The sequence below is a fragment of the Teleopsis dalmanni genome, chromosome X (genome assembly GCF_002237135.1).
Source record: "Teleopsis dalmanni isolate 2A chromosome X, ASM223713v2, whole genome shotgun sequence".
NCBI lineage: Eukaryota > Metazoa > Arthropoda > Insecta > Diptera > Diopsidae > Teleopsis > Teleopsis dalmanni.
The window spans coordinates 15,879,453-15,906,888 of record NC_051848.1 but is presented as its reverse complement, the minus strand read 5'-3'; the positions used below and the strand labels follow the sequence as shown (position 1 = coordinate 15,906,888).

At 32.6% G+C, this 27,436-nt stretch overlaps 1 protein-coding gene across 2 annotated transcripts in view; it reads right to left on the bottom strand.

The window, feature by feature from the left end:
• Positions 1-27,436, bottom strand: part of LOC119687227 (CUGBP Elav-like family member 2) — a 148,844-nt gene that overhangs the window by 23,181 nt on the left and 98,227 nt on the right. For both annotated transcript variants that reach the window (XM_038101483.1, XM_038101482.1), the window contains exon 5: positions 1,731-1,909. In XM_038101483.1, the coding sequence (XP_037957411.1) occupies positions 1,731-1,909 (179 nt within the window). The remainder of the gene's footprint in view (positions 1-1,730; positions 1,910-27,436) is intronic.

Here is a 27,436-nt window from a genome sequence, read left to right as displayed (position 1 = left end):
GGTAAAATTATTAATCTAAAGTTATTTAATCTAAAATATTCTAATAATTTTTTAACAATTGGCAAAGAATTTCAATCCAAAACAATTCCTTTCAAAAAGATAGATACCATCATCATACTTCGATCGTAAATAACAATTAAATTCTAACGGAATTGAAAAGTATAAAGTATAAATTTAAGGGCTTTTGTGTGGGTGAGCGTGAGTGTACGTGTGATAGTGATGAGTGTGAAAAAATCTCAATTAAAAAATTTGGCTTATATTGCATGCAAGCCCATACTTTGAAATTCCATCATTCATCACGCTCAACGTGCAATCGCTAACGTATTTGGATGCGTTCCAAAAATTCGAAATCATAAACGATGTTGAATGTTGAATGTTGAATTTTGAGGGAAACTGAACAGAGATGAATTGCCCGGAGGACACCAAAAACACCAAAAACACCAAAAACAGCATTCACAACAATTTCAATATGAAACACCATCAGTAGCAGGAGTACATCATCTGCCAGGAGCAATTGCGCTGCAATGCAAGTAGCAACACTTTCGTCAATGGCAATGCTATACCGAGTAGATACGCGCAGAGACAGAACAATAGGCATGGACACCGGCGGTGATACTGGTACTGGTACTGGTACTGGTACTGGCACTAGTGCCGGCACAATGCGCCTTTCGCAGTGCGAGCACGCGAATTCCACACGTTTTCAATTTGACGTGAGCAATTTGCAGAAATTGCTAGTGATGCGTTGCTGCCAAGTGTTGTTGCTAGCTGTTTGCTGCATGTTGCATGCTGCATGCTGCTATTTGCTAGTTGCTAGCTGCTCTTTGCTGACTGTTAATAAGTAGGTATATTGCTAACACAGGCTCCTGCTGCAATATTAGCGGAAAAGTGCTCGATGACGATTTAAAGACAAATCAAATTTTATGCGGACAACTTGTTATGTCGCTGGCATTAGGCGGCAGCAGCCGTAGCAGCAACAATTTCTCCCGTTTGCTATTGCATGCCGCTAATGACAAAGCAATTTATTGCATTTCACTGCGATCTATTTGCCTGCACGGGATTGTTCAGCTCTTCCGCGCATCCAACAAATAAATTATCCTGTCAAAAGTCAATATTTGCATTTATGTTTCTTTCGCCCTAAACGTAAACGAAACCGGATGCGATTGTGCTCTGTTTCAGTGTTGAAAACGATAAACGAAATAAAAAAAATCCGTTTGGAGGTACAAACTGACAACGGAGTTGACAAGCAACAAATCGTCATATCCCGGAAAATGTAGCGGTTTCCATTTTTGTTCTCGTTATTGTCATGCTTTTTTATTTCGTGATAATGAATTTCGTATTAAGCCCGCAATATATCAATGAATTTTTGACACTTTCGCTTCTAGGCTAACGACAGATAGGCTTCATAAATTCTGATACTGATTGCAACCATGTGCCAGTGTTGAGTGTTGTGCGTGAGATGTCGCTGTGAGTGTGAGAAGGTTAAGAGAAAAGGATATGACATATGAGGAATGGATTTATTATAATATATCTGAAGTGTTATTTCAAGGAAACGAAATTGTTTAACTTCCTAATTATAGGAATATTTGGTTTTTTATATTAAATTTAAATTGTTATTGTTTTTAAAGTGTTTCTGTAAAAAAATTACACATAAAGCAAACATTTTCTTGACAAAACATGTCTCTTCTATCCAGTTTATATCCATCAACAAGTTATAAGGCATAGATACTCACCTTTATAGCTCCAATAGCATTTTGCTTGGTTGCGAATGTAACAAAAGCACAGCCTTTACTCTGACCATTCTGGTCACGTAGTACAGTACACTCCTCAATTGCACCATGTCCAATGAACAGTTGTCTGACATCGGGCTCATTGTACTTCTTATTAAGCATACCAACGAAGAGTTTACGCTCTGCAAGAAAAAATTAAAAAATCAATAGAAAACTATAAAAACATATATTTGTAGATTTTTTAAAAATAATTAAATATTCCCATATGACAAAATATAAAACCGACATATGCAATTAGATTAAATAGGCTGGAATAATGTAAAAGTTTTCTTAGAAATCTGTTTTCAAAAAATCACAAAGTTAGGATGATTTTAAGGATGAATTTACTTGGCAGACTTCACGTAGTTATACCCCTCCTAATGAACCCCCTCCTAATTTCTACATTAAGAGAGTTTTTGTGATAAGTGTATCCCTGTTTTGGAAACAGGGATACATATCGCTTTTACCGATGAATTTGAGAAAAATAACCATTTTCGGATAGTTTCCCTTTAACCCTGAAAGGCGGTTTCACAAGAACTGTAACTGGTCATTTGCACAATCGATAAGATATTGATAGTTAATTCTCTTTCTCTTAGCATAGCCTTAAAGATAGTGATTGCTGTGGTTTCGTAATTACTATGAGTTTTTATTACTCCATTTAAAAATATGCTGTTATCTTACTGTTGTCTTAAACTAATCAAAACCTTTATGTAGTCCACAACGATTTTGTAAGAATCGTTGCGGCCATATAGTTTGGTGTGAAGAAGGTAAACTTCCCGGCAACAGTCTATTTGTCCAGTCTATATGTCTTTAAAAGTGTAAGTATATTGCAATCAGATCCAGGGATCCAATGTTTAGTGTCATATCAAGTGCAACTGCAAGAACTATTTTCATTGCTTTAGTGATATATAGTATAGCGCCGCTTATCGTCTCTAAATACGGTAGGTTAGAATGTTTTTAATGCAAACTGTAAGGCACTAGTATTTTAGATAGAAAAAAAGCTCCTTGACGGTATGAGCAGGAGAGATCATCCTATTGTAGTGTATATCAGTAGTGAATGACAGTGCTTAATGAAATGGACTACATCATTCATTTAAGTGTTATAATTATTAATATAGGTAAAAAAATTCACAATTCGCAATTATAAATGGAAACCATGTGGTTCTGTGGTCTCTGTGCATTGCTAAAATTCCAACTTGGTTATGGAAAAAGCATGTTTCTGTAACGGAGACGCTTCGCTTTTGTGGCTATTCGAATATATTCGAATTGTAGTATTTTTCTCGGGCACGACTACAGTTGAAGATTGAAATACACGACGCTTCGAATAATTCGAATAATATTTGAAATTTTAGTTAGTGTGTAAACCGTTCACGTGTGAGTACTTGTCTATAACAGATATTATACAATAATACAATAGATATAGTAAAAGTTAGGTGTTTTAATTTAAATCAAATATTGAGTACAAGTCTGCATTATTATAATACATTTAATTTTAATTTATAAAAGGGCAGAGAATGAGTTTAATGGTGTTGAATGAAATTAAATTCGGTAGAAACTATAATACTTTTACTTTTGCATTTTTGTTACGTTATATTTTGCAGGATTTAGGACTTAAAGAACAAAGTGACAACATTTCAAGTAAATTACAGAGAAAGTGCTGTAGAGCTGTAGAGCTGTAGAGAGAAATCAGTGCAAAACTACAAATGCACAGATGTGAAGTTTTGATAAATCCAATAATATGAAGTAGAAGAACTCGAGGGAAAGGAAAAGCAAATTTCAAAAGCTTTAAAAGCAAAGAAATTCACTATTAGTAAATATTTAGAGAAGTAAATTTTTGGCCACACTGTCAAAGATTAAAAGTTAAATATCAAAGATTTAAGAAAACCCATAAAAGCACACTCCACCAACATACTGGCAAGCGGCAAGCGGCAACTGTCAAGCGGTAAGCGGCGAACGGAAAACGGAAAACAATACGACAATGGGAGAGACTAGAGGACCAAATATGAAGAAAAACTTTTAACGGTTGGAGCAAAAGTTTTGCAGCAATTCAAAGTTTAATCCGCTTTCAAGCTTAAATTGTATTATCTGAAATTCCGAAAATATGTACGAAAAGATGTCTTGGAACACAAGTATTTCAACAGAATGAAAGTTTAATTTTGACAATTTCTGTTTCACTTCAACTTTTACATTTTTTATATTTCATATTAAATTTTTTCTCAATATATATTCTATTCTTTTTCTTTCAATTATTATCTGTTATTATTATTCTTTAATTACATTTTTAATTGATCCAAATATGATGTTATCTGCGACGTCCCATTCGCTTTAGTCGGTTTCTTTCTATGTGTTCCATTTTAAAATGTTCAGTTTCAGTTTATATCTCTTTTAAGTCGCGGAATTATTTTTAATTTTTATTTCCATCATTATTTGAAAAATAAGTTTCTCTTGCATGTTGCAACATCGGTTCGAGTTTTAATTGCATTTCAAACGTTTTGAAGTTTTGACAATTTTCAAAACGCGCACAAATTCACAATCACTTCATATCAAGAAAAATCACGTGAGCAAAACTTTTGCACAAAAGGTACTTAACAAGCACTTCCATTTACGTTTCACGAACAATAAGTTTTTGTCATACGTTATCTATTATATAAATATAAGTATGTCTGGGTAGGTAGTTAAGTAGGTATGTTCGTATGTACAGGTAGGTATACAAATCCTGGTACATAGATTACGCGTAATACCGCTTATACCCACACACCCACCCGTACTACAATCTCTTTGGAAGCGCATTGCACATGAGAACAGTGGCTTAGTTGAACTACTTTTCAGCGCAGCAGATGAATTTCAGAGAAAGTATATATATATATATATATATATAGCCGAAATATAGAGAAGAGCCAAAAAATCTGTACAGGAACATCCTCTCGTTGCACAAGTTTTTAACGAAGTGTTTAACTCGTAGTTGAGATTATAGCTACTCATATAGCTACTCCTACTTGCAGTTGGTATGAAATATATTCGTGTCCGTGTCCTCTAAAAACAATAAAATCAATTCTATAGAGGGGCTCTTAACAATTTCCAGTCTAAAAACTGACGCAGTCAATAATTAGTCCGTTTTTTTTTGCTTCTATTAACAAATCAACTGGTAATATATATGACAAGAATGTATACTATAAGGATTTATTCAGCAGCTAAGAAAAAGAATGGTAGATTATGTCGAAACGTTTGTTTCTTGTTCAATCAGGACTACTTTATATCATCTGAGATATTAACTTAAGAAATAAGGAAGAAGCATACAAAAGTGCATGAAAACCTTATATGAAAATAATGTACTCAATTTTCAGATTAAAGTTCGTTTCTTTATATACATATATGATATATAATTTTTTAGTGCTAAATTACAGCATTAATATGCTTTAGCACTTTTTGCTGCGCAGGAGCATTAATTTCTTTTATCAAAAAAAATTTGTATCAATGCCACCACTCCATTAAAGCCTTGTACCCTTGAGAATGAATTATAAAGAACAGTCTGCGTATCAAATCGGATAAGTAAGGTTCTAGGCATAATTTAGAAATTGTAAGAAGTAATACTGTTGAATGAAGCTATTCAAGCTATTTCGATTGCGAATTTTTATATTTTATTTAAAGGTTTTTGAATAATAATAGTGCTTTGGTGAATCAGGGCTGTCCAAACCACGGTTCATGGGTCTCACCCGCCTCGTGGCTAACCTTTGTGCGGGGTGTGACAATTTTCTAATCTATCACAATTAGGCAAATTTTTCTTTGTTATATTTTAGTCTGTTTTATTTTTCTGGCATCCCAAAGAAATGAATTAAAATGTTTTAAATAATTCATCACATCAAATTAATTTACTCAATTGACAAAGATTTTAGTATATATTTCTGGTTCAAGAAACGCGTATCCAGTGCCGTAAGTCATTACATTAAAAATAAGATATTTTTCGCATGCCAACAACATTAATAATGTTGATATTGGTAGTAAATAGTAAAAGATAAATTAATGAAGAATTAATAGAACTAAATTTAACATTATCGCCGTATTATTCTTTTTCTCCGGCATAATTATGAACGTATGTATTTATTTCTGCGACCCTCCAAACTACCTATTTAAGGATTTGAATTGGTCCGCGATTTTATCTGATCTGGATAGCCCTGGTTTAGACGATGGCTGCCTAAACCATCACATCAAATAAACTCTAAGTCTGCGGTGCAATATCCCCTCACAACAATAATAGTAATATGCGTACATTAACCGTGTTATGACCGTGTGCGAGTTCGAGTAAATTGAAGTAAAGTAAATTGAAATTTCCTTGGGATTTTTTGCACTGCACTTATGTAAATACTTATTTATTTATTGCACTTATTTATTATTTTTTAATAAAAATTGTCAAATTTATTTATTTATTTATTAAACATCTTATAAAATCTTCACAATGGTAACACCTAATACACCTAATTTTTATCTAATTCGGGTAATCCTGTTCGAAATTCTGGTAAATACCAACATTCGCTGCCATACCGACATACCTAATTTACTATTTCCCTCAATTTACCATCAATTTACTCGAACTCGCACACGGTCTATATTGTAGTAGTATTCGTAACTATTCGTAACTACATGACCCTTCTCTTAAGGAACTCCACCACTGCACTTGAGCATATCGACCGCACTTATACGATTTTATTAGAATCTCAATAGGAAAAGAAATCCACTAAAAGGATATATGCTCCGTACAATAAAATGTAACTTTTCCAATTTTTCAGCAGTTGTAGCAGTTGTATCGCACCTTAAATAACCGCAAATAAATTGTCAAGAAATAGGAAAAAATAATAATAAATTTGTTGTTTTCTTCTTTCGCTCTCAGAAAGAAAACTCAATAGAAAAGAAAATAAGAGAAAAAAAAATGAAATGAAATGAAATGAAATAAAGTAAGAAATATTATTGAAAGGAGGAAATTCGAAAAAATGGTTGTGTTGAAAAACTTTAAATTGTCGTAACACACTAACGAGTACGTTAGCTCGCAGCTTCATACTTCATACGTTCGCGCTCTAACGTAACGAGTGCAACGTAACGTAATATAACGTAACGTGTTCACACAATGGCAAAGTTGACTGCAAGGATTTCGAAAACTGCGATGAGAAACAATTTCCAATCACTTCCGCTGCAAAGACGCAAAGACGCAAAGACACAATTTTTGTATTTATACGAAAGATTTCTCAACTTTTCAGCAGATTTTTTTTGTTTTTTAATTCATGCTTTTTTCTCGTACTGTACTGCCAAAACAGCAATTTATAAAAATTTATATTGAAAACAAAAAACCAAAAACAAAAAACCAAAAACAAAAAACAAGTAAAAATGCACTCGACTGGGCCATCCTGCAGCTGGGTTTGTTGCCAAGCAGCAGCAGCAGCGGCAGACGACAGGCGAACAATTGCCACGACAAAAGCTCCTCTCGCAAATCCGCAATCTTAACTTAAGATTAAAGACGGCCGATATTGGTGCCCGTAGGCAATCTGGAGAGGGTGTCGTGGGCAAGCCCCACCAACAAGAGTAGGCAGAAAGCGAACGGCAGACGGCACGATTTTATTTAGTTAAGCAGTAGAAACTTTTGCAATGATTCGATTTGTTGCAATTGTTATTTAGTTTGCATGTGTTCGAGATAAACTTTCTGATAGTTTCCGATAAAGTATCTGAGTATTTCTGAGCATTACGAAGTGCGCATACATACAGTACATACAGTGTATATGTATGTTGAAACTCGTAGATATGTCAAGAAGTTCATAAATTAAAAATAAAAAAGGGATATTCTTTTTTTTGTTTTACTTTTTTTTGAAAAATATCTTAAAGTGCTGTATTACACCACGAATACTAGTTGCACATTTCTTTTTTTTTTTTTTAATTAAATTGTACTCATCATTCCTATCAAATAATGCTAGCTTATAGCATTATTTATAACGCAGCAAATCACAAACAAATGCAAATTTAGAATTTCACATATAACTATAGGTCATCACTCATTTTCATTACTAGAAAAAACACAATGACATACTCTGACCTGCTAAGCCTATATTGCGATAGCTGCTGAGAACCTCTTAAGTTCAGTTGTACAAATTACGGTTACTGATATCTCGATTTTAGATTGCAGACCTCCGTTAACATAGTTCAATGAATAGCTCTCATTGATATGTAAGATTCAAATTCTTGCAGACACAGAGCACGAACTGATAAGATAGATACATGCTTCACTTTGCATTTTCCGCGGGCTGGAGGCACCACTGAACCTGTGGTGTCTTTAATTGTAACTGTGTAATTAATTAATTAATTAGCATAAACATTTTTCGTCAAGAAAATGTAGACAAAATTGGGTTGAGATATTTTCAGACTAAAAAACGTTCTATATTTTCGTTGTGGACTAAGTCCATTCCTTTCAATCACTAGTTAACAAGTTAAGTGGTATGCACTTAGTTAAGATATCTTAGCATATTGCTTAAAGTTACGTTAAATTATGATTTAAAGAAAGAAATGGCTCATAAGTTTTAAACGGGTATTGCTTTGTCCGCTCAAACAACATCTGGTATATATAGGTATGTTATGCTCTAAGTCTGGACAGCAGTTACTACTATATGTTTGCCAGCCGCAAAGGTTGCCGTAAGACAAGACATTTGGTGCGAATAAAAATATGATGAATGTGAAATATGACTAATAAATAAAACGAATCTTGCCCTAAATATAGTCTTTGTATATAGTCTTTGTAGTTTGCCTGCTCAGGATATTTTGGTTCGGCTCGGTCAAAATAATTCATCTACCCATATTCTAAGTATCTAATTAAGTCTTCTATTGTGTCTACTTATCACTTGTTGCTTGTGTAATCGATGTATAAATTATGTGTACTACTTGGAAAAACATGGTATGTGTAGTTTTTTGTTAATACCCGACATCTGTAGACTATGGAATTAAGCTACAGACTTTTGGATAAAATTGTTCGGAAGTGGCGTATCCGGGTAATCGAAATCACATCAGCAACATTTACATATCCTATGCCATTAGTCATTGATTTATTCATAAAATTAATTTATTTTTTATATATTTTTTGAATATTAACTTGGAGTTTGGACGATAGTGAAGAAATATTTTGTGTTTCATTGAAACAAACTATAAATGCTTTGTAATAGTTTTTGTAGGTATCTGTTCGTTTACCTTATACTTTTGTTCTTATTCACGTTTCAAAACTAACATTTAGTCATGAGTAAAGAAATCTACGCCATTTGTCTTCAATTTTTGTTAGGCCAATTAAACGTCAAGTTATATGCTAACTAACCATCACAGTGAAAACATAAATTTTTGAATTTAACTGAGCAACAATTATGAATAGACTTCTTCAGTCGTAAAGACTCACACAGAACACTTAAAAACTATGAAAAGAAATAATGATAAAGGATATAAAATCCTTACACAAAACACTTACATATACGAACACACTCCGATCCACATGCAGTCGAGGCTATTAATAATGCACATGAAAGGATGATGAATGCCTACTACCCTACCAAATAGACGACGCGCCACATATATATCTCTTCGTCTCTGTGTGTATGTGTGTGTGTGTGTGTGTGTGTGTGTGCTCATGCATTCAGGTTCAGACCCGAATTGCAGAACGGAACAACTCATAATTTCATGTCAATTTGCGGTAATTGGTGGTACAATTGCATTTTGACGAAATAAGAAGCAAAAACTTGTGGAAGAACTTTTCCATAAAGACGACAGTGTCATGTGTATAATTGACAATATTTTTCTTGCAATGTTTTTATGGAACCGTAAAATTGCAACATTTCCTGATGATTCCTGATGAATAATATACAAAATATATTAAGTAGTCTTCTAAATGTATGTACAAGTAAATGTCGGTACCGTTGTGAGGATGTTATTCTCATTCTTCTTATTGATGGTGTGGTTATGTTTGCTACCTCAAGACCAATGCGGAAGACTTTGTTTTGGTAAGAAAATGAAATGAAACGAAATGACATACGATATACGACATACAATAAAAATAGAGACGGGAAGAAAAAGGTGTGAGGTGTAAGGTATATGCCAAACCGAATAAAACTTCCATACAGCTTCGATGGGCAATGCTGATATACCTACTGCAATTGCAGTCAACTCCAGTCAACTTAAGTCAACTTCAGTCAACTCAACTCAACTCAACTCAACTCAACCCAAAACAACCCAAGTCAACCCAAGTCAATCCAACTCAACCGAACTCAACCCAACTCAATTCAACTAAATTCAACTGAACTAACTGAACTCATCTGTTTAAGTGGCAGTAAATATGTGACTTCGTTTTTGGGCGCTACTGAAATTTGTTCCTGTTTCCTGTATGCATTTTGAAGTATTAACTTTGTTTTTGTGCTGTCAGTTCTTTTGTCAGTTTGGGTTTTGAAAGAGTTGCAAGTTGCAGGCTGCAGGCTGCAGGCTGCAGCTCGCTAGATGCAAAGATACTCATTCAAATACGAGGCATCGCAGATGTATCTGCTATTTGAGTAGTATAAAACTGTTTTCTTGTTTATGTTCTACTTTATTTTTGTTATTGCTGTTTGCTTCTTTTTTCTTTTCGTTTTTTTGAGATACTTCGTCTTTTAAATGTCAAGAAAGTTATCTCATTAAATTTTGTCAGAAGTTAATGTCTGCGACAATTCAAATAAATTTCCTCTGCCAGCGGAGCACTCATGTAATATTCGTATATGAAATGACAGAGATTTTTGCTTCCTACTAGCTTTTATGCTAATTTTATGAAGAAAGTATAAGTGCATTTTTATGCCTATGAGCATGAAAAAGTCATTACTTTATGGTAATGCGGTAGAAATAAAATAGAATAATTTCATTCAAAATATTTTATGATTTTTGTTTTCAAATTTATTTTCATATACATTTTTCTTACACTTATAATTCCCTCGGAATATTCGTGTACATCATGAATGTATCTGCAAATTGCTTATCATTTGAAGAAGTGAGAAGGAGGCCGAGTTGCATTCAGATAAAAATAATAGTGTACAGTATGAATAAACATTAATAACAAGACAGATGAGGACAAGAACAAGGAGCAACGGTGAGATGAAATAAATACAAAGAAGTAATATGGTATGTGGAAAGCGATGTGACATATCTTAAGTAGTTCAAAAAGAGATTAAAAATAAATGTATGGAGAAAGTGGTAAGGAAGAGACACGATAAAGACGAACGAACACGAGGGAGAAGATGATTATGAAGGACGAAAATAGAAATGTACACAGAAAAAAAGACACGGAAAAAGGAAAAATAAGATACATATAAGGAACAGAGAAGAAATATTTACAAAAAAATTAAATAGAAATTCGTAAAGGGAAAAACGATCAAAATGAACATGATGAAGGATTTTATGGAAGAATAAGCGAAGTTTTAGGTAATGAAGAAAACAAAAAGAAAGGAAGAAGATTACGACGAATTTTAGAAAAATTGATTACGGAAGAAACGGCTTATAAATCGTGAAGAATATATTAGAAATAATAGAAAGTCAAATAAGATTATAAAAAAAGACAACAACACTGAAGAAGATGAAACAATAATGAAAAATAAGGGAGAAAAACAACCATAAAGAAAAGAAGAAAATAAGGTAGTAGCTCTAAGGAAAGGAACTAATAAATTATCAAGAACTTATTCAAAGAAATAGTTACTGCAGAAGATATTAATTTCACAAGCTCTATAAGATTGAGCTCTTTAGCTCAATCTGTGAAATCTTACTGATAAATGCACTCTGCTGTAAGGTTCATATTTTATTATAATATTGTTTTGACTAGTCATTGTCAATATTTAAAGACTTAATAATATTTAATATTTAATAAAATTTACATCTTCAAATATTGTTAATAGCTATCATTTTTGGTTGGAATAACAGCTCCCTGCAGCTCCCTGTTAGACTGCTATGACAGGCTGCAGCAGTTGGTAAGCAAAAACAAAGTGATGCTTTGATTCAGTTGGTCTACAACTAGGTCTCTGATTGATAATTGGTTTTCAGCCGTGAGAATTTGCTACTGGCGCGACATTCCAGATAACCGGTAGGCTAAAGAGCTGGTTCATCCTTACAGTTATGATAAGGTATCTTTCTTCAGCACAACAAAGTTGATGTTGTTGATGGGATATTTAATGGGTCACCATGGAATCCGTTATCACCTTAACAAAATGGGTCAGTCCAAAGAGATAGATTGTCGACTCTGCTTAGAAGGAGACGCGATTTCCAGTTACATTCTTTGTAACTGCCCAGCCTTGATCTGGGCCAGGAGGAGGTCACTGTGTCGAGAACTTGTCTCCCCTTCTGACATTAGGAGGTCCTCAACGGCCGACATTCTGACTGACATTCATTCGGAAGGTAGTATGTCTTCTGTTTGGTTAGGTTCTGTTGTGGCACAAAAGATCAATCATGGTCGCAGTGCACCGCTCCGTTGGGAGCTGGTACCCTGTTTATTTCTATTCCTAACAACTCCCTGCTAGATGTATATTTGCAGATGATTCGAAGTTTTTGGGAACTTTTTTATTGATGTCTGCAATAAAAAAAAATACTTTTTGGCAACATAGCCAACCCTTAAATCATCAGATTTAAGATTTATCAGATTTTTATAAGCACATAATGGAAATGGTTATCAGAAATTTAATAATAAAATAGTTATTATAAAACGTAAAATATTTAAGAATAAATATAACAGAAATATAATTTTATTTATTCCTCCTCTGCCAGTGTTAACATCATCTACATCATCATCTTCTATATAAAGCAAGCAAGCAAAAGAAATTATGAAATAGTAAACCTTAAGTGGCTTCATTACCCTTTGTCTAACGTTCAAGTTCTTTGTTGTCTAATTATTTACGAAATAAAAAAATAAAAAAATAAAAAAAATTAAAAACATTAAAAACATTAAAGAACAAACAGACAAACTGAATTAAATAAAAATAAAGTAAGAATATCAAGAGTACAAAGATAAATAAGAGTAGAAAGTCAAAAAGTTACTAAGTGAAAGTTTAGTGCACGCAGCGATTCTACGGCACGGGGCGTATACGTAACTTTTGAATGAGAAACTGAAATATAAGCGCATTTTGCATGCTGAAGTAAAAGTTAAGCATTTTTTCAAACTTTTTTTCGTTTTTTTTCTTTGTCATTGTTGTTGTTGTTAATTCAATTATGTTCCATGGAACGAAACAAGGATCGCTGAAATCTTTGTTCTTTAAAAATAAATGCATCAACCGGCAAGAATGATTAGTGGAGTTTGTAATTTAATTTAAAAAGTTAACAGTTCTTCAGAGTAGCATTTGATTGCGAACAATACTAACATTATGGATTTTTTTTTCAATTATATATATCACTGCAACCCACAGTGATAAGTTCAAAGGTAAGCGGTTACTACAGAATGCTGAAGGATGCATAGCCAGGTCAAATAATAATTACTGAGAAAAAGAATGAAATGTTAAATTTTTCAATATTCATTATATATGTAATTCTATTATGTCTACTTTATATATATAGTATTCCTCATCGTGTCATTTCAGTTTCATTAATCTACACTTAACCGAAATTTTACTACAACAAAACAAAAACGACCGTGGAAGATGTTCTTGATATGACAGGAATATGTTTAAGAGATTATATAGATGAACTTTATGAGACATTCACACACGAGGAACAAAAGATGTATTCTCGAATTAATAAAATATTAAACGATAAAAATCGTTACAGAAATGCCATTCTTATTAAAGCATTCTTTTTTCATTACTTTCATGGTGTATAATATAATTTATATTTCTTTATTTATCGCCACGACAATTTATACTACAAACAACGAGTAGCTGATCATTAGCTGATCATTAATATAAGTACATAAATAAGCAATTTTCTAAACAAATTACTCTACATTCTAAACTAATGCCTTGTCAGCGACATTTCGCCGTTTTAGTCGTCTTGGATTGTCCATACGACGTTATGATGTTAACAGCTTCTGTGTTTACATGTTACTCCTTCTTTTATATCTCCAGCGACTGTGAACAATTTTAGATCGCGGTGTATATCGGTGTTCCTAATGTACCATGCTGCTTTTAAAATACCATATGTCGTAAAACCTTGTTCTGGAAAGGTTGGATTATTTCGACGTTACTTTGGGTAGCACGCCCCCATAGTTCAGCGTTGTACAACCATACTGGTTTTAAAAATTGATTATATAGTAATAAAAATAAATCTTAAATTTAGCCATTCCATTTTCAAGCTCATCTGGTTTCTTTTTTATGTGTTCCTTCCACCGAATTTTTCCGTCCAGCGTTACACCAAGATATTTTGCAGTGTATAATATATAAATAATATACATATAATAATATTTTACAATATTTTATTTATTTTAGTAACTGGAGTGTTCAATTATATTAAGGTGAAATTTTTGTCTTTGTTGTTTGGTTTTTTAGCAAAACCACATTTAAAACTCATGGAACGTTGAAAGAAATGCCTAGTATATTTTTGATGGCTAATCTCTTTAAAACATTTTAATTTATTTAAAAACAAAATTACAATTTATCACTTGGATTTTCTTGAATTTGCAAAATACTTTCATTCTGTTTAATATAAATTATCCCTTCAAGTATTTAATTGTGCTTTTAATTCTCTACAAATAATTCCTGTCACTTTTAATTTATAACCAAACTAGAATATATATATATATATATTAAAAATATTCAACACAAAAAAAAAATGAAATTAAACTAAAAAACAAAGAAGAAGCAAGGCAAGTTTGCTTGCAACAAATTGCATATTCAACAGATTAATTGCTTGAAAATTTGTGATTTTTAAATTTAAACACATGTCAACAACTAAACACTTTGTATTTAGGAGAGTAGAGTGCAGCACAACGCAACAACAACAACAACAACAACAACAACAACAACACGTAACAATAATTCACTAAAGAAGCATCATTCATTTTGCAAATACCAACAAAATATTACAATGAACAAAACAACAAAACAACACAACAACAACAATGCACAATGCCAGGAAGAATTTGCATAGATTTGTTTTATAGGATTGCAGTGTACGATTTACAAAATTCCAATAAGAATTTCTTTTATGCGTTCGTTCATTCGTTCGTTCAAACAGTTCCATCGCATGTGTGTGTGTGTGTGTGTTGCACGCAAATGAACATATGCGCAATTATTTGCGTTTTAAGAGGGGAATGGTGTGGCAAAGGAAATGCACACAAACAAAATCATTCACAAGCTGTGTGCAGTGTGCAAAGGATTCACCACGCACGAAACCGGATAACAGACAGACAAACGGAGGGATGCAGAAAATAGATAAATAAGATAATAAGGTAATAGGTGTAAGGAATAAGGAATAATGGCATAGATAGGCACAAACACAATTGCCTTATTTCACAAATACAAATAAGAAAAAGAAATCATTCGTGACGATAAAAGGTGTTGCATTAATGCGTTTGCTTTCTTAAACCCGCAATAGGTCCGCTTCAAAAACCCAAAGTACACCTCACACCCCTTGATACAAATAATTATTGGTATTAATAGTCTTCCAAAATTAAGACAAGCTAATAATAATATGGATAGAGATCTAAGGATCGACTCAGTGAAAAAATATATCAAGGACAGAGCCCTAAAACTATTCACAAAAATCGATACGTTGCCCAACGCAACTCTAACAAACCTTAAGTCTACCTCAGGACGCACAGGAAGATATACTGATCTACGGTTCGTCATCAGTTAAAAGATAAATAAATGATAATAATTCTAGTATACGAGCAGTTAAAGCTTAATGTGGAGCAGGGATAAGCCCCTCAACCGTAAAAGAGTAAAAGTGTGCAAAGCACTAAAGTAAACCACAACAACAACAACAATAATAATAATGATAATAAATTTCATATGGTGAAGTGCAAGTGCTATCTTAAGTCAACAATATTAATATAATATTCTCTAAATTGGAATATATCCGGAGAGAAGTAAGTGAAAATTTAAGTATGTTTAGCATATATGCCATCTATTTTACTAATGTATATTAAAGTAAGTTGAACTCTGTCATATAACATAGTTTCCTTATATAACTTCAATGTACAAGATAATCTAATATAGTGCTGTTTTGATGTATTTTCTTGTTGAATACTAGCACTATTTCAATTTAAAATTTAATAATATTTATTTTCATAATATTCTTGATGGCTTTTTTTTTAAATTACTATTTCAAAAAGTATTTGACTTTTATAATAATTTTTATTATTTTTTTCTTAACAGTAAGTAAAATAAATAATAAAACAATTTCTTTATATTATTATAGCAGACACATCTGATGATGTGTGGAGTAATTCCACGGTTATATTCTGGAGTTTGATCTGTATTGTCTAACTTATTTCTATTAAGTATAATATGTAGTACTTTATTTGCTCGACAAGATGAACTGATTAAGTAAAATATTCTCAAAGCTAGATATAGACATTTAAACATGTGTTGGAAAGTAAAAAATCGAATCGTTATATCTTTTATGTACTATATATATTAAACAAAAATAATTGATTCGATAGTGGTATTTAACTGAAATTTGTATAAACTCATATTGATTCCAGCAGAACGTATAATTTAAGTTCACATGCGTTTATATGACTTATACTTTTTCAACCATACTTATACACTATTCACACAGCAAAATTCTAGTTAGCTGTTAATACAAAGCTTAAAGCGTGTTGCAGACTATAATTTTTGAAAGTCAATCAAATCCTGCTCAAATTTATTCTAGCGACCGAACTCGAACATGCTCATATTCAAGAGTTGCCATTCAAGCAAAATTTTTGAAGCATATGGGTGTTTACGCACGCTGTAAGTGTATTTCACAAGCTATAAGTGTGTTAGTGAATGACGAATGTAAGTTTTTGGGTAACAGACTATCATTCACAACATGTTGGCGAGAAGCTGAATGATGTACTCCAACATGTTGGTTGCGTGTCATTTAAAGGTATAGACTATCATTTTTAAGTACCATTTTAAGATTTTCTCTCTTGAATGGCGCTTAAGTCGACATTTACACGGTGGTCGGAATTCATATCTAGTGATCGTGAGAACTTATGATAATATAATTGTCACTGACAAGGCTGACAATGGTAGTCTAGGGTTTTTTTTTATAATGCGGAAAAAGTTTAAGTTCAGAGATGTTCAAATGATTGATGATTTTAATGTACGGACAGACATTTGTCAATAATCCACCAATGATTTTCAACAAACTCTAGTACAAATGGTAATGATTAAAACTACTCTATAATAAGTCTACGTGTATTACCCTGTATATTTTTTTCGTATTCTATACTATTCTAAAGAATTTATTTTATCTTATTTTATTTTATTTTATTTTATTTTATTTTATTTTATTTTATTTTATTTTATTTTATCTTATTTTATTTTATTTTATTTTATTTAATTTAAAGCAATTCGTTAAGTAATAAATATGCAAACATAAACGTATATGATTCTGCACATATTTTCAATTGTAAAAATATGCAATTTAAGCCATACTTATATCTGGTATCTGATATACATCTTTATTTGGGTGTATATATATATACTTGAACATGTACATAGTAAGTACAATATATAGTCACTACAATGCCAGCAGGTGTTGTTTCAGATGTTTGCATCTGCAATGATAAATTGATTGCTGTTGCAGTTGTTGTAAGGCTTGTGATGTTGTAGCTGTTGTATGAGAGTGTTAAACGATATTGCAAAAGTACTGAAAGTATCTTACATACAGGACGCTATATGTATACCCGTAGTTATAATAGTTTAAGCTCACAGATACAAGCGCACACATGCACATGTGAAATTCAACATTTCTCAATTGGTGCACATTTGCAAAATCCTAAACTCAGCAGACAAAGAATTTCAGCTTAAGCTCTAAAATTTCAGTAAAGCACTTCGAAGTGCCGAAATCCTTTAGATGTAGAGCACATGTGTAGGCAGGTTTATATTTCCATTTGCTGCTAATATTCCAGATACTTTAAAGTGCCATTCTTACCGAAATTACAAAGACAACAAAAATTTAAACAAGATTTCATATTTAAAGTTTTTGGATATTCTCGTAGAAATCATTTTGTCATAGAATTAAAATTTTTGCCTTAAAGCTGCTAAGTCTTTTATTTGAGGGCTCAGAACAAATTTGCCAACGTTGAGTGTAAGATAAAAGAACAAAACCGAAGATACAAGTTGAATACAAAAGTCATTAAAGAAGATTGTTAATAAGATTTCAGAGTATTTTCAAAGCCTATTGATGTCCTTTAATAATACCCATACGTAAAGGAATATCATCATCATAATGATTATATGTTCTTTGAAATTTATTACTTCTTGTGGTGATAGAAACAATAAGTTTTTACTGAAAAAGTTAAATTTTCCTTTCATTCTTTCTAAATTATGTAATTATATTAAATGTTTGTGATATCTCTACTTTAATTACCACCAAACAAGATAAAGGTGGGTGAATGGGAGAAGTAATAAGGCTGAGTGAAGATTTTATTATTAAAGACTCATCGGTTTCCTGTTAGCTCATCCACACTCACATTACCAAACAAAGATAAATATTTGTTTATTTTTTAATTTAGCTCAAGACATATTTCTTATGCACATTCTGAAAAGTTGAAAAAGTCCTCAGTATATTTCTTATCCTTTGACGATATAACTATTACATCCGAATTTAATTGAAATTAAATTCCATTTTTTTTAATTTGGAAATTTGGTAGCATATAAAAGAGAACGAAGCTCTTTATCGTTACAAGTAAAAATCAGATGAATACGTGGGATACAGTATTTCTAGACAATGTGTTTTGATCAATTCTGCTGGGCGAATGACTGATGAATGAGCTGAATCATGTGATCATGACAAAAGCAAATGCAAACTTCATTTATTCCCTAATTTCATCAACTAAGTCGTCTTAAAGTATTATATGATATTTTCCTGTAACTGATCTTTCATTTTTGAGTTAGTCAATCTTAATTATGCGATGTCTTTCAAAAAACATATATCATAACCTTTCCCACTCTGCAACTGTTCTCATGTTTTTTGCAGCAATTCAACAGAAAAAGCCCAACACATTAACAGCCCAACTGATAAAGAAACTCTTTCGAATTAACTCATAATAATTGTGACCATTGCTTAGAATTAATCACATGAGTTATTTTTAATACTCTCTATTTACAGTATATACTACATTTATTGACTTTCTCTCCGACATTACCATATACAAAGGCTCTCCCCAGACTATTATGGTCGTATTCAGTTAAGATGTTCACCACTGCAATTAGCGATTAGTAGACCACGGATTTCATCCAGCATATTCAAATTTGTAATCTAATTTGGACACCCTGGATACTTGGTTAATATAATTTTTATTAAACAGAAAACATAAAAGTATTCTTTAACCCTTTAGTTCCCAAGATTTTTTTTTTATTTGAAAAACTAGACATTATTTACAAGTAAATTAGCAATATTTGTACAAGAAAAAATTTTGTAAGTATTAATCATAAAATTAAATATTATATATTCAAAATTTGGGGATTTCACGAAACATAAAATCGTTTTCTGAGTAATTATAAATATAATTGACACTACTGCTGTGATGTTTAATTGAAGGCTGCCTTAAGGCATTCTTGGAAATAACTAGAGCGTTAATTATAAATTAAAAAAATAATAATTTTCAAAGCAACATTCGTAAGATAAATGATACGTGATATTCTAGTAGTTCCTTACGAAGAAATCCCTACTTGCGGTATCTTCGATTTTGCAGCGACAATCCCAATATATTCTTCTACAGTAAGGAACTAACCTTAGAGTTCGGACACTGTTAATAGATTTGGATAAGTTTTGTTAAATTGTTTAAAACGGAAACTTTAATATATTAAATACTTGTCTACTTTAAAAAATAGTAACTGATCAAAACTAAAAAAATTGAAATGTATTTTTATATCATTATTGAAAGAATTCAAATTTTTTTCAAAGTTTTGGTTTCGAGGTTCCCCATGCTATCTATGTGCGTGTCTGACCAAGCAAAACCTTCAAGTTTACTTTTATAAACATCATCATCCGTGACTATACAGTCCATGTAGGACCTAAGCCTGTTTAACAACAGTCTTCCATTCTTCAGTTTTTAGCTTTTGTTTTCTAATTTCTTATGTTCATTTCTTCTAAGTCCTGCTGCACACTATCTTTCCATCGTTTTCTTGGTCCCTACTTCGTTCTCAGAAATCTTGAGCGGTACTCTCATATCCAGCATTTACTTTTATAATATTCTCTTTAATTAAGTTAAGAAAAATAAAATTCTGTTCTTAAAAATTATTTATTCATTTATTTATTTACTATTATTATTTTGGATATATTTTTTAAAGAAGAAGATATATTTGTATATTCAATTAATAAGCCTAGTGTGAAACAAACAACTTCTCTCATACAAAATAACAACTTAAATTAAATGAATTTCCATTTTAATTATTTTAAAATAAATTCTGATTTGAAGTGAATGGCGCCTTTGTTATCTAATTTTCAACTCATTTAGAATCCATGGATGTGTGCATTTGAATGCAATATGTATTTGCTTGTCCGTCAGTTTGTCAGTCCGTCCATCTTACTGATATTTAAGTAAGTTTCTATGAATTTCAAAGTAAAGTAATTAGAACTGATCAGCTGACAATATGACATGTACTATCACACACACACATACATACTTCATCATATGCAAAATGCAAAATGCAAAATGCAACAACCAACACAAACACCAACACGAATATATCATCTTATTAAGTCTAAGTCAATTACTATGCCAAGCAAACGCACGCACCAAACATCCCATGGAAAATTATCTTTATATGTGTGTGTGTGCAAAATTTTAACTGGCATGAGAGACTGATACTCTATGACAAAACACAAAAACAACAACAACAACAACATGCAAATTACACTTAAACAAAAACAAACAATTTTCACATGCAATACATAAATGCAATCAATTCCAGTGCTCCTTGGTATGCATGTGTATGTGTAGGAACGCATGGATATGTATGTTTTCGTGCCTAGGCTTGAGTGTGAGTACATTTAATTCTTTATCTCAAGCTTAAATTCAAAATAAATAAATAAACGCAAACTAAATCCTTTTTAAGAATTTGTAGAATTCAACAAAATTATATTAGTTAAGTTGTGAAAATGTTTATGTGTGCCGTGCCGTACGAATTGTCCTGTGTGTGTGAGTGTGTGTGTATGTGCACGAACGATATCTACGACGAGTAGGAATTCCTTCACATTACATGTGTACTACTGTGCTGTGTTGCTTTAAAAAGCACACATACATATATGAGTCTTTATAGAGCCAAGCACGCACACCACACACAAACACAAATGCATCTACATACAACATACGCAATACGACAAACGTATATTTAGTAAAGTTAGAACAAAACAAATCACAACATTAATAAACATACAAAATTAAGCAGCGCAAAAGCAATGCACGCAGCGCAGCCGGCGTAGTAGCAGATATACACGGCAGAGCAGCAAAGCACGCACAGGTGCTTGTGCTACTCAACGGGCTTTACGTCATCGTACACGAGCTTGTGTTTATTTTGGTTAATAGGAAAATTAATAGAAACATGGCAAGTGCAGCAGCATAACAGCGTAACAGCGTAGCAGAGCAGGAACCGGTTGTAGTAGAGAACCAACAAAAATGTTTGCTAAAAATCCAAACAAAAAATTGCAAAATTTTTATTGCTTTCATTTAATTTAAAAAAGCTAAGCGAATAGACAGAAACGGTTTCCAATGGAAGCTATTTCCTCGACTTGAAGATTTCATATATATTGATGATGTGGATCCACTTTTCCAGAGCAGCTTCAGCCTCCACAGTAGCTCTACCACCAAAATAGCTCTAGTCTCCAAAGAAGCTTCAGCAGCCTCCAAGGAAATTCCAGTATTCCAAGCTGATGCGGCTTTGATAAGTCTAATTCATTAATGGAATAGGTTAATGGAATAGGTAGAATGATAAGTAGCGGATATGAGGTTGTACCTTCCCCTTTCATTCGATTATAAACCGAGTAACTAAATGGTGCACAATCAAAAAGGCGTAGTAGGCGTAGTAGAGAAACTCAAAAAAGGCTCTAGAATTTTTTTATTGAACTCAACCTTATCAAAAATTAGCATAATAAACTCCACTCCTGATGGAGTGGAAAAAAGCAATAATTACTGTTATTCAAAAACCTGGAAAGAGTCCAACACTAGCCCCATCATATAGACTTACAAGCTTGCTGTCTTGCCTGTTAAAATTTTTTGAGAAAAGGTTCCTAGCAAAACTTATGCGGTTTTCCCAAAACCGAGACGTGATCCCAAACCATCGATTTAGGTTTCGTCAAAAACATGGTACTATCGAAAACGTGAACAAAATAACTAACGGCTTTTGAAAATGAGAATATTACTCTGCACAAGCGATCGAAAAAGTATAGCGTAAGGGTCTGATCCACAAAATACGACAAATATTTTCGTAAAACTTACATGAAGTACTTGAATCATACTTGGTAGACAGATCTTTCAGAGTGCTGTAAAATTCGCACACAACTAAAAACTTCCCAATAAGTGCAGGTGTTCCATAAGGCAGCGTTCTTAGTCCATTCTTGTATCTCATCTTTACTTCGGACACAAAAACAAAAAGGACTCAAATGAAGCTCAAGACTATAAGCCTTCGCTGGCTAATTGGGTAGCACTCTTTGTTATATATTATACATTTAGAGTATATACATTAAGACCGAAAAGTTTTCGGAAATTCTCATTTAAAATTCGCGCGCTGTATATTTTTCGATATTTTAAGTTTATGTAGTTTGGCAGAAATTAAGGACAATTACTATGCCAAAAATGAGCGCGATCTGTCAGACAGTTCGTTTACGGCAGCTGTTGAAACCAGTTCACCTCAGTAGTGCGTTGCGAAAAAAACAATGGAAAAAAATATTGAACAAAGAGTTTGCATCAAATTTTGTGTTTCGAACGAAATTTCGTGTGCAGAATCGTTGCGAATGCTACAAAAGGCTTATGGGGAATCAGTTTTATCGAAAACTCAAGTTTATGAGTGGTACAAAGCCTTTCAGGACGGTCGTACGACCGTCGAAGACATTTCGCAACGCACTACTGAGGTGAACTGGTTTCAACAGCTGCCGTAAACGAACTGTCTGACAGATCGCTCTCATTTTTTGCATAGTAATTAAGGACAGTGCTGCCAAACTACATAAACTTAAAATATCGAAAAATATACAGCGCGCGAATTTTAAATGAGAATTTCCGAAAACTTTTCAGTCTTAATGTATTATGGTTATTATATAAACAAGTCATTAAGCCAATCTGGATGTATTGCTTGCAGCCAATGGCAATGCCTGTTCGTCAAACGTAGAAATCCTGCAAAGAGCTCAAGCTAAGGTTCTAAGAATGATAACTGGTACAATCTAATACATCAGAAATAAAAGCATGCAATTTGATTTGGAAGTTCCAATGGTTAAAGTCGAGTTCGAATGAAGAAGGTTGTAGCCTTTTTTTATCGAACTGAACCTTAACAAAACTTGGCATATTGAATACCAACAAAAAGCAGTCATACTTTATGAAAGTCAAACGTGGAAGAGTAGTACTTCTATTCAGTCAAAAATTCAGCTTTTTTTTTGGTGGCATTTGGTGGCCAGAGAGAATATCCAATGTCGGTTTGTAGGCCTGGACAAGCCAAAAAAAAGTTAGAGCAATGGAAGCTAGAGCAACTGTTTCTAATTCATAGATAGAAACATATATTCATACCGATATACTGCTAAAATGAAATCATACAGGTACTTAAAAAACCAAAGCGAACAAATGGAGTCCGTGTTTCTGCGAGCCGGTCTGTGTTTTTGGAACAAATGGAATAAAACATTTGAAAATATATATACAACGTGTTTTATATTGAATTGTCTTAAGTTTAGGATGGCATACTGTGGTCCGGTCCAATAGACGAAAGAAAACTATGTGAGTGACAACTTTTTGTTTCAGCGATATAGAGCTCGATGTATAATATAGCTCGATGTAACACTGGTTCGAGGCGTGAAATGTTAATGGAGCCGCAGCGTGAAGTGCTGACATGTTGACGGAACCGCTACACTACAAAATAAATTATATGATTTTAAACCGGAAAAACCTTTATTTTTTGTTGGTAAGGTTTTAATAACCCTGCGAGGGTCAAAGCTAAAACTAACCATTCACTGAATTCATATTTTTTAATTTCTTCTCATAACGTCTTTTGAGGTCTATTTTTATTAATAAAAGGTGTTTAAAGACTTTTTAAATAAAGAATTCGCGACTTTTTAAGGTTCCACAGTTTAATATTGAAATCAAGATTATTATTACTTGCAGATCTAGTTGAAGATCTAATCAATTTGACTATTTTTTTTTCAAATATTATTTATAATTTTTTTTTAAATATTTTTTATGTGTGCACAAAACATATTTTCATACAATTTATTTTTTTTTCATTAAAATTTCTTTTTCAAAATTTTTCTACTGCACAATCCGAAAGCTGGTCTGGTCAATCTCTCCCAGAATTTTCAGTTGTTTTGCTTTTTGCGATTTTTTTTCATTTGTGAAATCAACTTCATTTACTTCATTTCGTACATATTTTGCATACGAAGTGCATTGCAATTTTAAATTAAGTGCTTCAGTTACTCAGATACTCAGATACTCAGATACTTTCCTCAAGTTGATTTAAAAAAGAAAATTATTCTAACATAAAAATAGAAAAGTAAAATGTAAAATGGAAAATGGAAAAAAACTACAAGAAATATAAAAGAATATAAAAATAATAAAACACAAAAGTAAAAACTAAAATTCAAGTAAAAATAAAAATTAAAATAAAAGTGAAAGGAAAAGAATAAGAAAAAATGTTGTCGAGAGTTCACTTCACATTTTAATTATTTTAAAATTAAAATTGAAATTAAATGGATTTTATTATGCAATTTCCATTTGGATGCAACAGTCAGCGATTGCTGCCTGCAACTTTTCGCCACATTTACTGCATTGACTGCATTGACTGCATTTACTGCATTTACTGCATCTACTGCATCTACTGCATTTATTGCAGAAGAAAGGAAAAAAAATATTTAATGAATTTAAAGCAAATTTAATTGCTGCACAATGGAGTCAGGTTTTATTTGTTGCACTTGTTTAGTGTGTGCACAATATGGCAATTAAATTTTAAAAAGGATTGTCTCCGTTGTGCAGCAGGAACACTTCTTTCTGGAAGCTTCTGTGTGTCTCGAAGAAATCATACGAACACAATCAATGGACTGAACTTCATACCTTTGTACTTTTCTGTCACTTCAGATGAATTCAAATGGTCGGTCTAGTGGTCTGGCCTGCCCCTACTAGCCCTTTATTTCATTTAATGGATAACTGAACTGAATGGGGTTGCCTTATATCTGAAATCTTTCAGATTTTAATTAAATAGTCTTTAATGTTTGCTCACAAAGACCTTACAAGAATATTTGCTCACCAATTTTGTTTGGCAATTTTAAATTCAGTCGAGAAAGATGTTTACACTCCTCTCCCTTTTATCGCTTCTTCCACTCACTTAACACAAAGAAATTTATATTAAAATTAATTAAAAATATTTTATATTTCTTCTCTGGCCAACTTACACTCGTAGAGTATAGCTTCTGAAATGTGTAAATTTTCTAAAATTAAAATTAATGGGAATTTAATAAAGTATATTAAGTAATAAGAGATTTGGTGAATTTTCCTAAAAACTATCAAACGATTAAATTTCTAAATACTTACTTATGTGTTAACATTTGTGCCAACACTCAAAAATTTACACACAAATATACACAGATCACATCTAGGAAGAAAACATATGGTTTTTAAGTTCGCAGCCGGGTGTCTTGAGTTTTGATCAGGGAGGTTCAACACATTCAAATATGTACTTATAAGAATCCCTAACAACATAAAGAAGTTGGAAAAAGGATATGTATGTTTTATAAGTATACACCTCGATGTCTTTGAACGTTGATTAAAGAGGTGATTTCAGCACATCCAAGTGTGTATACATAAAATACATAATTCACCCGTCAAGGTACAAGAACTACAGGTACTTGAAGCTTTGGTTCATAATTATTTTTTTATTATGCTTCCGGAGAAAAGAGTATTGGAGTAAAAACTACTGAAAATTCTCTGATAAGTCGATACGGCTTGTAGAATTGAAAATATATGAGTACGAAAATTAAGAACACAACCGGGTATGCGGATGTTGACACAAAGATCGCTGTTACAAGTATTCTATTATCTCGATACCTTGAGTTAGATCCTTATCTGTAGGGATGAGGGGTAGTGGTTTAATTCGCGCGCACATTCACTTCCCAGTGTGCCGGTATGTGGTCAGTGCGTATTGATTCCCCCGTGTACTTTAAAAACATACAGAAGCAACGACAGCGCGGAAGCAACATTTTCTACTCAGACTAATGCTTCGTCAAGGAAACTATTTTTTAAATAAATTAATTCGATACAACCAATGGCTACAGTCTCTTCACTTTCTTCAATTTCCGATAAGTCAATTATTACAAGTAAGAACTATTACAAGTAAGAACAGAAACCACTGTATAAGTAGTCAGGGCTTATTTACCAAATATCACGGTGCAGAAGTTGAATTAAACAGGATAATCTATAGGAAAGCAGGATGACAAATCTATCATTCCGTTTCAATCTAGAAAAATTCATCAAATTTGCAAGAGGTTTTGTCAACGGAATCACATGGTTTTCAAGATTTGACACATGATTCTGCGTTATTCTTTCGAACTCGAAGATGGTTAACATCGGAACTTCCAAATCAAATTGCATGCTTTCATTTCTGATGTATCAGATTGCACCAGTTATTCTTAGAATCTTAGCTTGAGCTCTTTGCGGGATTTCTACGTTAGACGAACAGGCATTGCCATATAGCTGTAAGCCATACATCCAGATTGGCTTAATGACTTGTTTATATAATAACCATAATATATACTCTAAATGTATAATATATAACAAAGAGTGCTACCCAATTAGCAAGCGAAGGCTTATAGTCTTGAGCTTCATTTCAGTCCTTTTTGTTTTTGTGTCCTAAGTAAAGATGAGACAAGAATGGACTAAGAACGCTTCCTTATGGAACACCTGCACTTATTGGGAAGTTTTTAGTTGTGTACGAGTTGTTTGTTTTTAATATTCGCTGTTGTTGCGTTTGAACCTGCAGTTGTCTTTTCAATGTTTTCGTTTATGCTGACCGCGGTTTGGTTCGATCCCTCATCTGGAGTATTTCATATTTTTCTTGATTGTACAATTGTTGAAGCTGCTGTTGAAGTTGAAATTTTTGTTATTGTAAATTCTGTACATGAGCTGATTTAGGTGTTTCCTTGTTTGGAATACCCGAAGTCTTTAGGCTTGACGACTGTTGCGGGATCATGTTTGTTTCATTCGATATTGTGACTTTTTCTTGGTTGAAAGAATGTTCTCTGAATTATCGTTTATATTATTAATTAATTTAATTTCATTTGATATGGCAATTTCACAAACTATTTTTGCCACATTTGTT